The sequence below is a fragment of the Carlito syrichta genome, unplaced genomic scaffold, assembly GCF_000164805.1.
Source record: "Carlito syrichta isolate Samal-C Ts95f unplaced genomic scaffold, Tarsius_syrichta-2.0.1 Scaffold279737, whole genome shotgun sequence".
Lineage (NCBI taxonomy): Eukaryota > Metazoa > Chordata > Mammalia > Primates > Tarsiidae > Carlito > Carlito syrichta.
The window spans coordinates 585,970-601,587 of NW_007223833.1; the positions used below are offsets into that span (position 1 = coordinate 585,970).

Consider the following 15,618-nt stretch of genomic DNA (forward strand, 5'->3'; position numbering starts at 1 on the left):
AACCTCTTATTAAAGTGGAATTCATGTGTTATAAAATCTACTGTTCTCACTGTGCCTTAAAGTACGTAAAGAAGACTTTCAGGTAAGACTTTAAATTCAGATTCTTGAGTTACTATTAGGTAAAAGAAAATTCTAGATATTTGTACATTAAACTGAATAATCAACTAATTGATTGTGCAGATTATCATTACCTTCATTTATTAAGCATGAATTAGTCTGTTTTCTTGTATCACATGTATCATATTATTTAATTTTCACAACTCCATCAGATACATGTTATTACCTTTCTTAAGGATAAAGCAATTTAAACACAAGCAGATATTTTTTCTCAAAACTTGAAAGTGGTGTTTAGCTTCAAAGCTGGGTCTGTCAGATAACAATGCTGTTATTTCACTGTGCTTCACCTTGTCTCTGAAAATAAATATTCCCTGCTTTCCCCAACTAACACTGTTCGGAGGCAAATAAAATTCTCTGTGTGCTCCGTTAATATATAAAAATATTGACTAGAAGCTTTTTGCAACTAATAACATTCTAAATTCTATAACTCATCCAGAAATATGAATCATAAAACTAAAAATTTGTTACTGTTTAAAGACTACAATAAAAGGAAAATTAGACTTATCAAGAATATGTTTTGTGCCTCACATTCTCAAAAACACTTTTACACAATTTATTTTATTTAATCTTCCCTGCCTTCAAAAGGAAGCCATTTTAATCTCCATTTTTCAAATAAGGAGTTAAGCACATATAATACATTGCCTGCAGACAGTAAACAATAACCTAATAATAATAACAGGATTTGAAATGAGGTATGACTGGCATCAAAATGTATTGCTCTCTCCTCTTGGCCATTGCTCAGAATGAAAACAGTAACCTCTATTGAGAGAAATCACTGAACTTAGTGAAACTATATTTCAGATTCATATATCTCTTCAGATAGTATCAGCACAATTTTATGCAATAATTATAAACCAAGTTTGCATGTTTTAATAGTTTTGGCCATTCTGAAATAATCAAAGAAATAACTGGGGAGTCATAAGATGCAGCTGTTCAGGTTCTAATCCTAAAATAACCAAATAAATTGGAAAGTTATATTTAGACCTAACATCATCAGTTTGGGGGTATAAATGATGTCAATAAATATTTCTCATACTTCTCTCATGTGATTACAGAAAAAAATTTTTATTTATCAAAAACCCTGTTTTAATTATCCTCATATACAAGCTTACCGATATTATTAATTTCTTCCCTTTCAAAAGAAAATTCAGAAATGTTCAAGGAATTTTGACTTTTCCATAGACAATTACATAAAGACACTTATCTCCTTGGTCCCCAGATCAGCCAAGGTTCTCCAAAGAAACAGAACCAATAGGATGTCTATATATACAGACAGAGATCAATCATAATGACTTCTCTCATACCATTATGGAGACTGGCAACTATAAATTAGTAATATAGATCAGCAAGCTCCAGACTCAAAAAATAAAGAGAGCAGGTGAAGTCCTCAAAGTCTGTTGTGGAATGTCTTCCTACTCAGCGAGGCTAGTCTTGCTGTTCTATTCAGGCCTTGAACTAATTGAATGAAGCCCACATTGTGAAGAACAATCTGCTCACTCAAAGTAAATCTAGTCCCTGTCCCCACATGCCTCCTCCTTCACTACTCCTGATATGAGGTCATTTGATTGCCTCCCCCGACCCCACCATCCCGTTTCTCTAACAGTTCTGTATTCCTCAGTAGATTAGCATCTTTGGGGCCCCTCATAGCACTCTACCCTCTCGAATACAGTCTGGGCTTCTAGGGTATCTGCTCTCTAGACCAGTTTTCAGCTGTTTTGTTCCTTGGCTGTTTATATCTCACCACTCCCTCAGATAAGAAAAATTCATCTCCACCTCTTGAGTCCTTGAAACCTGACCCTCGCAAGCCCATGCCTGCTTGGACCATCTTCCTAAACTCCACAAAAGGGAGTCTTCCACTTTCTGCCCTTCAATGTTTACAATCTAAAAAGGAAATAAGAATTGATAATACAAAGTGCCATTGTCAGAATGAAGGTGAAAATGAAAGGAAGAATATTATAAATGAAGGAAACAGCATAAACAAAAGAATGATCATTCTTACTGACAACTCAAGGTTGATTTCGATTGCCTCCTTCAGAAGCTATCTTGCTTTGTCTTCCTCTCCTTGACTAGGTGGCTATTCTTTTCTATAGACTTTTATTTAACCCATATGAGTAGTAAGTAGAGTATCATTCAGAGAATCTATTATTTAAAGTCCACCTTATGTTTCTATTTTCATTAAAAGCTATCAGTTTAAACTGAAATATAGTCCCTATAATCTTCCTTAAGAAGGAACAGTTTCTCTTTCATACTTTGATGAAGGTTGGACTATTTCCTTCTCTCATTTTCCCTTTACTCTAATTCCAGACTTTAGTCCCCCACCAACTTTACCCTGTTATAGTTAGTTTTTAAAGAATATGGAGACTGAATAGTAACATTTCACTTCACATACGTGGCTATAATCTGGAAATGTCACCTGGTCAAAAACTATTTTAAAACAAAAAAATTTGAAAAATAGACCTCTGAATAATCAAAATATGTCAATTCCCTATACACAAAGTCATATGTCTTACTCACAGAAAAGATCTCAGTATTTTACTTATAGAGAAATTACATTAACTAGAGACATCGTTCTAACAACAAGCTTGCTTATCGGATTTGAATTCCACAGAAACAAAGTTGAAAGAGAAAAGGGAAGAATGAAGGAATCACTTCAAGTGGACACACATAGTATGGAAAAATGACAGTTGATGGCAAAGGAAGAAGACATGAGGATGGTCAAATCAGTTCAATCTGAGCAACAAATTACACAGTTCAGAAAAATTTTCATCCAAATAATTAAATTCAATGCATTTTTCTTTTTAAATCTTAGAATTTAAGAGAATAGACACTTAAGCTTCTAGAAACCTTTACTACTTGACGACTTCTTTATTCAGACAAGAAAACTAAGACCTTATCAAATTCAACCATTATTGCCCTGGAGTGTTATGCCACAAAACAGCAGCACCCAAGAATATGCATAATACTACTATTTTGTTGAGGAACTACTATGTGCCCTACACATTTTTCTAGATGCTTTACAAGCATTAGTTCTCATTATCATCATTTGACAAGTGAAACACATAGGGAAACAGCAGGTCCATATTCATACTGCCCACACTCATGTAACATTATAATTCAACACTGAGGTCCTAAACTGGATGCTGTCTCTTTGTTGAGAACCGAGAATAAAACAGTAGCAATCCCTGCACGGAGACTTGAGTAGGACTGTTCTGGTTCTTTGCACAAACTGCCATAAAGCTCACTCCTCCATATCTTCAGGAGGCCAACTAGCCAGTACTGAACAGGAAGTGATGATCTTGGCAGGGGTTAAGGGAAGTGGGAGCTTAAAAGACCCAAGGATTAACACCCCCCCCCCCCCACACACACACACATGCATGCACAAAATAGAAAAATGCTACTTTTCTTAGGGGATTGGGTGGTACTGATTATATCCAAGCTGATTATTTCTGCCAAAAGAAAAAAGTGTAGACTAAAACTAAAAAAAACAATAACAAAAGTTTTAATTCTAGACATGACTTCCAACCATATGAATTTAGTATTTTTGAAGTATATCCCAAGATAACGAAAAAGCGTAGCTGTCTCCTTTCCCATCTGTTACAGAAAAGTTATTACGTTGTCATTTATATGAATATTAAGCCAAGGCTTCTTTTTCCAGGAAAAGAAAGTGTTTACTACTTTCTTTCTTAGGGAGGGTGGAGAAGCGTGGGTGGAACTTACTACTTTCCACAAAAGGACTGACTAGGTGGCAGCAGCAACTTACTTTTTGAAAAAAAGAACTTAAGAACAAATGCCAAGTGGCATCTGCACCAATATGCTCCATATACATTTCTAATTCAACAGTCTAACTGCAATCTCATCCAAACCTCCTTAACATATATTTTCTTCCTAATAACTGGTGTTCCTCTGTACTGAGACCATGTACTCTCTCTAGCTAATTCATCCCATGGGTGCAATGCCAAACCGTTGCCTACATCTGTACCCTGATTCATACAATGAAATATTTACCAAGGATCTACCATCCTAGGAGCTATGCTAGGTCCTTGGACTACAGAGATGAATAACACAGATACTGCCCTGGCCTCATAAAACATATGTCCTAATAGAGAAAATCATCAACAAATAAATATTTTATAAGTTTTTTTTTAAGTATAGTCATTGTAAATGCCGAGAAGATAACGTGCATATATATGCCATAAGAGAATATAACTGAAAAAAAGCTAACTTGGACTTAAAGGAGAGAGGAGTTGATGAGGGTGAGAGGCTCAGAAAAATTGATCTATGTGTCGAATAAAGAATGGAAGAATGTTAGTTGAAAAGGGTGAGGTGGAGAGAAAGATGGTAGAGGGGAAGGATAGTTCGGTGAGAAGCAATAATGTTCGGAGAGATCCAACTGGGAAAACAGTCTTGGAGACATGAAACTAAGGCACTTACTGGAAAGGAGTGTATGAATTTGGGATAACTGATTAAAAAAGGAGTTAAAGAGATGCTATGGGGCTAAGCTCCTAAAAACAGTGGAAAAAATTTAAGCTTATGATTGATATAATCACATTTGTGTTCTGAAAATGAGCACACTGAATTCACTGTGAACAAAAAGCAGGGAGAGGGAGGACAGGTAAAGTAGAACTATAGAGAGTACACATGATTTATGATCAGATTTAGATTTGTGATCAGATCAAAATTTGTGCTGACACTGAGAGGCTGGAAGGCATACAAGTGAGGAAATCAAGAAAATGGGACATTTTCTCTATTAAGCTAGGAAGGAAGTTACAAAGAATAGGCACAAGTTATGGAGTATGTCAATCCTATGGCCAGAAATGAAGGATATGTCATCTCACAACTTCTTATTTCTCTTTGATTAGGAGGCAAGTCCATCACTTGTGAGGGGAGTAGGGTGTGGCCAGCCATTAGCAGTAAAGAAAAAGAAATGTTGCAAGTGGAAAGCAACTAGGCAGGGAAACTCTGAGATCGCAAGACAGGGTCTCTCAAATAAAATTAACTACCATGAAATAACAGATAAATTCATTTCCTCCTGTTTCTTCTAGCAAGCTCATACCTCAAGGCAGCCTTCTATTCATACGTCTTTGTCTTAAATACTATTCTACCAAGTTAGGCTTTAAACTCACTAAGGTGAGTGATTGTTCAGGGTTAATTAACCATCTCATCTTTATCCTTCTCCAATACCTAGCACTGTGTCTCAATAAATGGCAAATGATGGAAATAAAAAGAACTTGAAATATCATTTTTCTGTTCCAGGTATAACAATACCGAATAAGGATTAAGATAAAAAAGAAAAAAGTTGTAAAACTTGCTGAAAGATTTACCATCTATATTAAAAGAAACACACACACACACACACACACACACACACACACACACACATACACATACACACACACACACACACAAAGAAACAAAACACAACTTAAGAGAAGCTACAGATTTCTGAGTAATATGTAGAAAAAGAAATTTCTTCAACAACTAATTAACTTGACTTGATAAACAACCACAGGTTTTACCAGAGATCTGCTATGGTGACAAGCATGAGTGAAGGAGACAAGCAGGAGTGAAGGAGAAGTCTTTATTTTACATAGAAATGTAAATGAAGGCTCCAGTTAGTTCCTTTTAGTTAAAATTCCCTATAAGCAGCATCTTATCTTAGAGTCTGCTCCCATAACAACAAAATCTACTCTGGCATCAGTGGGTTGGCTTTCCACCTCCATGTCCACCTAAAAACACACTTGGAAATCTGCAGTCACAAGTGGAAGAGGAATGCTCCTCTGGCTCCCTTACTCAGAATTACATCTCCTCTCCAATTGTATTCTGCCCTTAATTTCCAATAAAATTGAATCTCATGTGTATGTGTATGTGTAAGTGTGCAAATATATGCTTCCTTAACCACCCGAGGCAAATATTATCTTTGTAAAAATAAATTATATTCATTTAAAATATTCAATTAACAGAAGAGTTCAAGGAAATAAATTTAAAATTACTTGATATTCCACTAAGAAGAAACATTATCATTTGATGAGCATCATAGTAATTTATCTTTGTAGATTTCAAATAGAAAGATAGCAAGGGCAACCTGCTTGGGTCCCCTCTCACTGTGGGAGCTTTTCTGTCCTCTCAATAAATTCTGCTTTCTAAAAATAAAAATAAAAAAGAAATGGGGGGGAGGTAGATAGATTAGATAGATGATAGAAAGATGGGTAGATAGATGAAGAAATGAATGGATAGGTTAATTATAAAATGTTATTGAATAATAAGTGAAGCTATATTTTACTGGAATTTAAGGGGAAAACATTATAGTTGAAGGATTGTACTTCCAATATTTGTTCACAATATATTTTTATTCTAATATCTATCTATAATTAGGATTATTAGAAACATTAAATGTAGAAGTCATTATTTTTAACTACTTGACCAATTTGGGATATCTTTTAACTCCCTGCCCTGAAATATGAAGAATTTGGAGCATTTTCTTTTATCTCCCCATCACATTTACCTATAGTCATTCATTATATTATTATTAGTACAACTTAAAGCATTTCTGCTTATTCTATAATGATGATATCCACAGTTTAAATTTTAGCCTATATTACAATTAATTAATTAATATTAATCATTTTATATCCGAGATGAAACTTTTTCTGTTGACAAAATAAACATCTTGTTTATGCACAAAAATGCCTCTTTAAAAACTATATTACCAAATACATAAACGATAGTGCATCCATACAATAGAATATTATTTAGCATTAAAACAAAATGAGTATTAGGCCATGAAAAGATGTGGCGGAACCTTAAGTTCATATTACTAAGTGAAAGAAGACAATCTGAAAAAGCTACATACTGTATGATTCCAACTATACAATCTTCTGTCTGTATTGTGTGGTTGCCAGGGTAGGGAGGATCAATAAACTGGGAGAGCACAGAGAATTTTTAGGACAGTGAAATTAATCTGTATGATACTATAATCATGGATACATGTCATTATACATTTATCCAAGCCCCTAGAATGTACAACACCAAAAGTGAATAATAATATAAACTAAGGATTTAAGGTGATAATGATGCAAGTTCGTGGATTGCAACAAATGTACCACTCTGGTGTAGAACGTTGATAGGGAGAGTGATGGTTAGTTTTATTTGTCAACTTGACTGGGTTAAAGAATATCCAGATAGCTAGTAAAACATTATTTTTAATGTTTTATGAAGGTGTTTTCCAAAAAGATTAGATTTAAATCAGTAGACTGAGTAAAGAAAATATGCCCTCACCAATCAATATAGGTGGGTATCATTCACATCTTTAAAGGTCTAAGTATAACAAAAAGGTGGAAGAGGGGCAAATTATCTTTCTCGCCTTGAGCTTGGACTCCATCTTCTCCTTCTTTTAGACACTGACACTCCTGATTCTCAGACCTTCATAGTCTGAGACTAATACCAGCACCTCTTTCTCTCAGTTATCTCAGATTTCCAACCCTTTAGCCTCAGACTAGGAGTTACATCATCAGCATCCCTGATTCTTGGGCCCTTATCTTGAAATAAATTACTCCACTGGCTTTCCTGGTTCTTCAGCTTGTAGAGAGTCTATTGTGGGACTTCTCAGCCTCCTTAATCAAGTAAGTCAATTTCCATAATAAATTTCCTCACATATACTATATAAGTATATTTGCTCTTGGTTCTGTTTTTCTGGAGAACCCTGACTAATATCGGAAGGTTGTACAGGGACAGGGGGCATATGAGAACCCTCTGTACTTTCTGCTCAATTTTGTTGCGAAACTAACACTTCTCTAAATTATAAAGTAAAAATAAAAATTAAAAAAATTATATCTTATAATATAGGCCGCATTTGAAATGACCTTCCTCAAAGAGTTTTCATTTATGGACGACTTACCTTACTTTTAAAAGCTGAAGGAATAATGTTCAATCTCAATTTTGCCATATTTGGGTAAAATTTTTAAAGAACGTACCCAAGCAACATTATTATTCAATGATAATAACACTCTAAAAATTTCCCACTTACATCACGTGTAGAGTACAATCCTTCACTATTCTTTGGGCCCAAGAGTTTTTTCATGTTCGCCTTTATATTTTCTTTTCTCTTTTGTCTGAAAGTTTTCTCCTGATCACATAGAGCCATACTAAATCGTAGGTCTGGGCACGAGCTGTAATATAAAACAGATAAGTCATAAGCCAATGTTCTCAGTGGCCTTTACAACCAACCAGCTCTTTTAAGTCCCCAGTAGCTACACTGACATATGTTGACTGCTTCCCTCAAGTCATTTCCTAAGAAGAAACCTAAAACAAAGGTTAAAATGATGACTATCTTAAAGATGCATGCTCCAAGGCATGTTTTTAGAGAAAAAGGAGTATTTGATGTTTTAGAAAAAACAAATAATCAAAATAGCCCCTGATAAGTTGTATATTATAGCAAAGACTTTGGGAAATGTGTTAGTAAAAAACCTTGTTTATATTTGTTTACCACAGAATCTCTTAAACTTACTTGACCAAGAATTCCTTCCCTTGTGCCTCGCCCTTTACCACTTCACTATCCTAATACTAAATAACGTCCCCAAGAGCCTGTGTTCTGAGGAACATGCTTGCAGAAATATTGACTTAATAAATTGCCTTGTCGAATTGATGCCCCCATCTGACAAGAGCTTCTAAGAACAGAACTTGAAATAATCACAAATGAATTTACAACTAGAAGACTTTAGGACCCTTAAGATATATATACTCTTACTTTCTAATAATAGGAGTAGCAATTTCTCAGAAATCTATACTATGCCAGAAACCACATTAAGTATTATATATGTATCATTGCAACAACTATGGAAATGAACATTTCACATTATTATATAACATATTATTATATATTGCAGCTCTACAAGTTAAAAAAAAATGGAAGCTCTGAGAAGTTAGAATCACATAGTAAATATGTGATGCATTTTCACCATGCAACAGATTAAGACAGGTCTTAATACTGAGCTCTAAATATCAACAACTTAACTTAGAAATACATTTTTTTAAATCTAGTAATCTACACTGGAATGTGAATAAATCCAGAATGTGGAAGTCAAGAATATCACCAATAAAATATGGCCTCTTTACCATTCATAAAAGTCCTTCCCAAAAGAGTGAGTTAAATTTGTCTTATTTTTGTTAGTTCAGTACATTTCATCCTTATAAGATACAGAATAAGAGACTGCAAAGTCTCTGGGCTATTTTCTCCATAGTAATATTTGAACATTATAAATAATATTTTAATTACTACTTTTCAAGGAACTAATAACTCACAAAAGAGCCAGGATAATTAATAATAATAAATAAAACAAGAAGTATTCAATAATTGGCAAATTTAATAATACTGTAATTAAATTAATATTTTGGAAACATGTTTTAAATGTTTATTTTCTAGTGGAAAAGATAATTTATTATTATACATCAATTTGGGGGATATAAATTTGCAAAACACTTTTGAAAAGCAATTAGGCAATAAACACCAAAAATAATTACGCAAAATCCATTCACTTTAACTTAATTCAAATTCTGACTAGCTACTTTAAGGAAAGTAATCATACATTCTTAAAAGATCACTTAATTATATTATCTAACAATAAAGAAATGGCCATTAAATTATAGTATATAAAAGTAGTGGGTTATACAGTTATTAAATTTGATTATTTGGAAAATTATGTAACAAAGAGGGGAAAGATTAGGACAGCAAATTAGCATTTTTTAAGTCCAATCATTGATTCCACTGTTTTTCTATTACTATTCTTTATTACAATATGTCAGGCTAGGTATCTTCTAGCCACTTTAAGAAATAAAAATCTCACCCTGCACAGTTGTCTCTATGAATTCTCCTCAAATTTATTTCTTACTCTGCTCTTCAAAGGTAACCACTACTTTAAATTTCACCTTTATCATTCCAATTTATTTTTTATAATTTTATAATACATTTATGTCTCAAAATTATATAAAGGGTAATTATGCAGGTTTCAAATTTTGTTATAGATACTTTCAATACAAATTTTTTTTCAGCAAAAGCTTTTTTTTGAGAATCATCTGTGCACTCACATAAATACAATAATGGAGTATTTCATTACATAAATATACCATAATTTCCAATTTTTTTGTAAACTATTACAAACAATACCATTATGACTACATAGTGTACATGTGTGAAAGTTTTCTATAAAACATGCTTTTTAGAAAGAACATATGGCAACCCCCTCTGATATCCTCCCACTGTGGGAACTTTTCTGTCCTCTTAATAAATCCTGCTTTAAAAAAAAGAACATCTCACTTAATCACAATAGATATGCTCATAAAGTACTTTCTTCTTGTCTTACCAATGAGTAAAGAAGGCATTAGAAATCTTACTACTGCTACATAACTAGCAACAAATAGTAAAATTTAATTCAGAACTTATTCTGGAATCCATGTTCTTTGTAATATATTACGCTACCATATGATATTTTAAAAAAATAATTATGGTTTCTTTAAAAAAAAATCTATGACCAGTGTAATCACATAGATATTTAGACAATATCAGTAAAAATAAACTGAAAGAAAATTTTTAAAATTCTGTGTAATTTTATAAATATGATAATAGAATTATGATTAATCTATTTTTTCTTTTTGCATTATCTTTATCTTTTTATGAACTTTATTTCTTAATTTCATGCCACAGTTAATAAAAGGCATTAAATAATTTTTTTCTTTGAATAAATTGAATTTTTTTGAAAAAAATTTCTATTTCAGAGTCAGTTTATCAATTAACATAGAAAAAGAGGTATTTCTTATTATTATAAATGTCTGGTTCCAATTACCTCAGTGAAGACCATTTCCCACTAAATAAACAGCATTACTTCCACAGTCAGTCAAATAACAAAAACATTTCTAAACTCGTGCCAAAATATATACCACATTGAAGCAAGAATCAACTTGGTGCAAAATAATGCAGCTTAATAACCTGGACTGTCATTTGATACTTGCTGATATATAAATAGAGGCTGTGGAAATGTATGCCAATCATTTACCAAGTCAAATCAACACATTTCAGGGACCAAAATAAAAGGAATAAATGCCTAAACCCAAGATACCCATTATCATACATTTGGAAAAATCACAAGATGTGACTATGTTAAATTAATGTGTGTGGTATTTGTGTAAAATTTGTACTAATAACTTTGGTAAAATCAATTTCAACAGGGACTTCCAAGAGACATAGAAAGGTTGCAGTAGGTAGGATCTACTAAACTCTTTGTGAGATCAGTGATCAGCTAGGTCAAGGCAGACCTGACTCCTCTAAGAGTCACCATTTGAAACTAAATAAATGATTTCTAGTGGTCATTTTTGGAGGCCACTTTGAAAGAGCAACATGTTTCATAGAACTTTATCATTCAAGTCCTGCTGATCACTATGAGCAAAATCAATCTCAAAAATCAGTAAAAAATTTTAACCTAAATTTTAAGTTGTTCTTCCATAAAAAAAGTTATAATAGGTTCCTGTTTATGTGCACTTTTATATTTTAAATATCTATCTGAATCAACAATAAAAAATAGGCTTAAATAACTGCATTCACTTATATGGGAATAGATACTTATTCTGACATTATTATCTGGTTGCCAAATGACTAGAAAATTAAGCAAAGTACATTAAATGTGAGAATAATCAACATAAGAATATAATTTTTAAAAAATTCTGTAGTTATTAACAAAATCAAAGAAGAGCAAAGTAAATTAAATGCACTTTTATATACTCAAAGGGTCCAAGTAATACATTAAATGTATCTTCTTTAACAAATCACTGAATGACTCACAATATTTTCCAACTAAACAAATGCACTTACCAAACTTCAAGAGACATTTCCAGAATCATTTCAGTGACCTAAAAAAGATATATGATTCAGATTAGGTCATAAAATGGATGTATGTTTTACATATTGGAAATGAAGTCAAAATGATGTGTTAGATTATTTTTTATATCATCTCAAATATCTAATATTTTATATAATCTAAAATATCTTAAAAATAAAAGCAACACAGCTTCACAGAGACCCTAAACTAGGTGCATTTCAATAAATCATCTTTTTGCTCTTTTTCATGAGACAAACCTACTTAAGTCATGTTAGCAAACATTAGAATCATTGCTGCCTGGTTTTTTTCCTCCCTCGCTGAAATAAAGTAGCTCAGTTTCACAACTACTACTGACAAAACATTAAAAGTATCTGAGTTATTTGGAAGCCTGAGGCAGAAGGATCACCTGAGTCCAGCAGGTCGAGGCTGCGGTGGCTGTGAGCATGCCACTGTACTCCAGCCTGGACAACAGAATGAGACTCCAACTCAAAAAAAGTGACTGAGATATAAAAACAACTAAGATGTTCTGTCTACTATTCAGGAGATGCCTTAAGCCACAAAACCAGAGGCTATAATAGCCCAGAGGTTGGAGAAAGCCTAGGCATAGCCCACATATGTGAATGTGGGACAAGAGCAGGCTGTAGAAAGCTAGAAATAGAACAGCCATTCAACAGTAGAGAGCAGGACCTAAGGGTAAAAGCCCATGCGCGCATACATTTGGGAGAAGTGCAGGTTGTAGTAAGCTGGAAATAGAATGGCCATTCACAGTGGGTAGCAGGACCTATGGTCCAGCCAACTGTGGGTAGTTTAAGAAACATCTACCATGAGATCTGGAGCTAAGATTATTTTTTTAACACGATTTGAGTCTACCGAACATATATGACTGCATCCTGCCAAAAAGACAATTTTACTCTAAAGAGAAAGAACATGACTAATATCCACAGAGCAAAAGATGTATTAAGAGATGTCTTTCCAGAGACTATAAATCTGTTGTATAGAAAGACTTTCTCAATACTATCCCTGCCATTAGTTATGAATATTCCTGCCATAGTTAGATTGTTATGAAAACCAAATGAGAAAATGTTCTGAAAGTTGCTGCATAATTATAAGATGTTATTATTTTATGACATCAGTTATTATAAGAACATAGAGTCAGATTTTTCAACAGCTTCAAAAAGAACTAGTATATTCCTCTTCAAATGCGAGAAGGATATTTTTAGAATCAAATAAAATGCTATAGATTGTTAGATTTATTATCTTTTGAGTTTCAGGGGATAAAAAAAAAAAAACAAGGAGTTTTCCCAAAAGGTTAAAATAAGTTCATAGTTGATTCTCAGTACTGATTTTTATGAGTAAACAAAAGGTATTGAAATTATCTATAAAAAAATGTGCATCTCTCATTAAACTGTAAGATCTGTTTTATATACATTCCTATTACTAGTTAATTGCACAGTATTTGGCATACAACAGATAATCAATGCATATCAATTATTGTTTATATGTGATTCAAGAGGAACATATCAGGTATTCTTTTCCTGTGAAGAAATATCACACAGCTACTGGAGATAAAATTGTGGAATGGTCTCACCCAGATGGCAGTTGTGTCTAGAATTCTGTGAATCTTTATTCATCAAAGTGCCATATAAATATTATATTTAAAGTTAATAAAATAGTTTGAAATTCCAAAACAAATGCAAAAACACATGCCTAGAAGATTAGTTCAGTAATGTCAAAAGGGCAATTGGCTACAAAACAGTTGCTATCTATTCTATCAATGCTATTGCTGTCTGTTCTATCAATGACAGCACTGCTCACCCCACATTCCAGAACATTATGCCTATTTCCCACTTCAAAATTTCAACTAGAGTTCTTGCCAAAGAGGGCTCGGAAAACATTTTATATTGAATGACATTACTTTAGTAAGAAAATAAGGCATGGGTTAAACGTGTTGTTGTTGTTGTTGTTTTCCAAGAAACACATGAAAGCTGGCATTAAAATGATACTAGATGTAATGATTCTATCTCTACAGGGCAAAACCATCATGAATGAATGAAAATTATATGAACACTATAACACTTACCGTAGAGATTTCTAACAAATGAAAAGAGTCAAAGTTGGAAGAGGCTTCCTATTCCAATGAGTCGCCTCCTGACAGAAAGTGTTCAAGAAAAATCTGGCTTTCCAGTTGGCAAGTACCTAAGCAATTTATAAATTAAATATCAAGATATCCAATGCTGGCTGGGCACGGTGGCTCAGCCTGTAATCCCAGCACTTTGGGAGGGTGAGGTGAGAGGATTGCCTGAGCCTGGGGATTCGAGACCGGACTGGGCAACTTGGTGAAACCTCATCTCTACAATAAATCACAAAAAACTAGCCAGACATGGTGGCATGCATCCGTAGTTCCAGGTACTTGGAAGATTGAAGCAGAAGGATCGCCTAAGCCCAGCAGGTCGAGGCTGCGGTGGCCCTGAGCATGCCCCCTGTACTCCAGCCTGGACAACAAAAAGTGAGACTCCAACTAAAAAAATAATAATAATATTTTTTATATATATACACACATACATATATAGCTCCAATGCTATATCCAATTCCTATTTGTCTTAAAACTTAATAAACAAAAGAAGAATCAACCATACTGTACTCATAGTTGTCTTCTCCAGAAGACTATCCATCAACAATGTTTCTTGGCTAAGGGACTCATAGTCCTAGACTAACTGACAAGATTGTTTAAATAAAGGCAGGACAAAATAAGACACAGGATTTTTCTGACATTTTGAATGTTATAGAAAGGGCTGCCACAGTTCCTGTCACATGGCTTGAGAGCCTCATTTCCGCTCGTTACCCAGTCACCCACAATCAGGAGGAAGTTTTAAATTCTTTCATATGATGAACTATGTTCAGACATGCTATGAAGCTTGACATTTACAATCTCTTTGCACCTTTTGCTTGGAACATGCCATTCAGAAAAAAACATGTACTTCCTGTGAGGCATTAAACAATTACTGTAAAAGTCTTCCCACATACCACATAAAGCACCTCTACACTGCAGGCTTTCACGCTACCTGCATTATTCAGCAGGATTAGAAAGAAGAGTGACCAACTCTCCCAGGCTTTCCCCAGGCCCATAATACTTAACTAGGAACCAGACACATCAGAAGAACTCCACCTCCTCTAGGAAGATGTAGGTAATACCCATTATACATTCCTGCAAAAAAGCGACAATCTCTTCTTTGAATGCCACAGTGGAAAGCAATTTTAAATGCTTATAGTGGAAGATTTTCAGCTGGGGGAAGGTAGGAAAAGAAACTGTACAAAAAGCAATTTCTGATTTTAAAATATTTTTTCCAGTATCTAACCCATTAATTCTCTTGCAAACTTTCCAGGATCATTTTGAAATAAAGAAGCTAAAGCAACAAGAATAGTGCCTGGCAATAAGGAAGTCCTTCACATTATTATTACAAAAAAAGATGCACATAGTCAAATAATTTTAAATTTAAGAATTCATCCTAATAGTAAAAAGTTCTTCAAATTTGCCACGACTTCTCTCATCTACAACATTTAATTTTACATTTAGTTTCAGTCAAACATTATTTTGAATTATAATCCCTCCTGAGTCAATTATTCTCCATAAGATTAT

General features: G+C 33.6%; 1 protein-coding gene across 1 annotated transcript in view; it reads right to left on the reverse strand.

Moving 5' to 3' along the window:
• PLA2G4A (phospholipase A2 group IVA) overlaps nt 1–15,618 on the reverse strand; it is a 123,869-nt gene that overhangs the window by 52,587 nt on the left and 55,664 nt on the right. Inside the window, exons 5-6 of the mRNA XM_008052537.1 lie at nt 11,975–12,012; nt 8,141–8,282 (exon numbers count right to left, since the gene is read on the reverse strand). Coding sequence (XP_008050728.1) covers nt 8,141–8,282; nt 11,975–12,012 — 180 coding nt within the window. The remainder of the gene's footprint in view (nt 1–8,140; nt 8,283–11,974; nt 12,013–15,618) is intronic.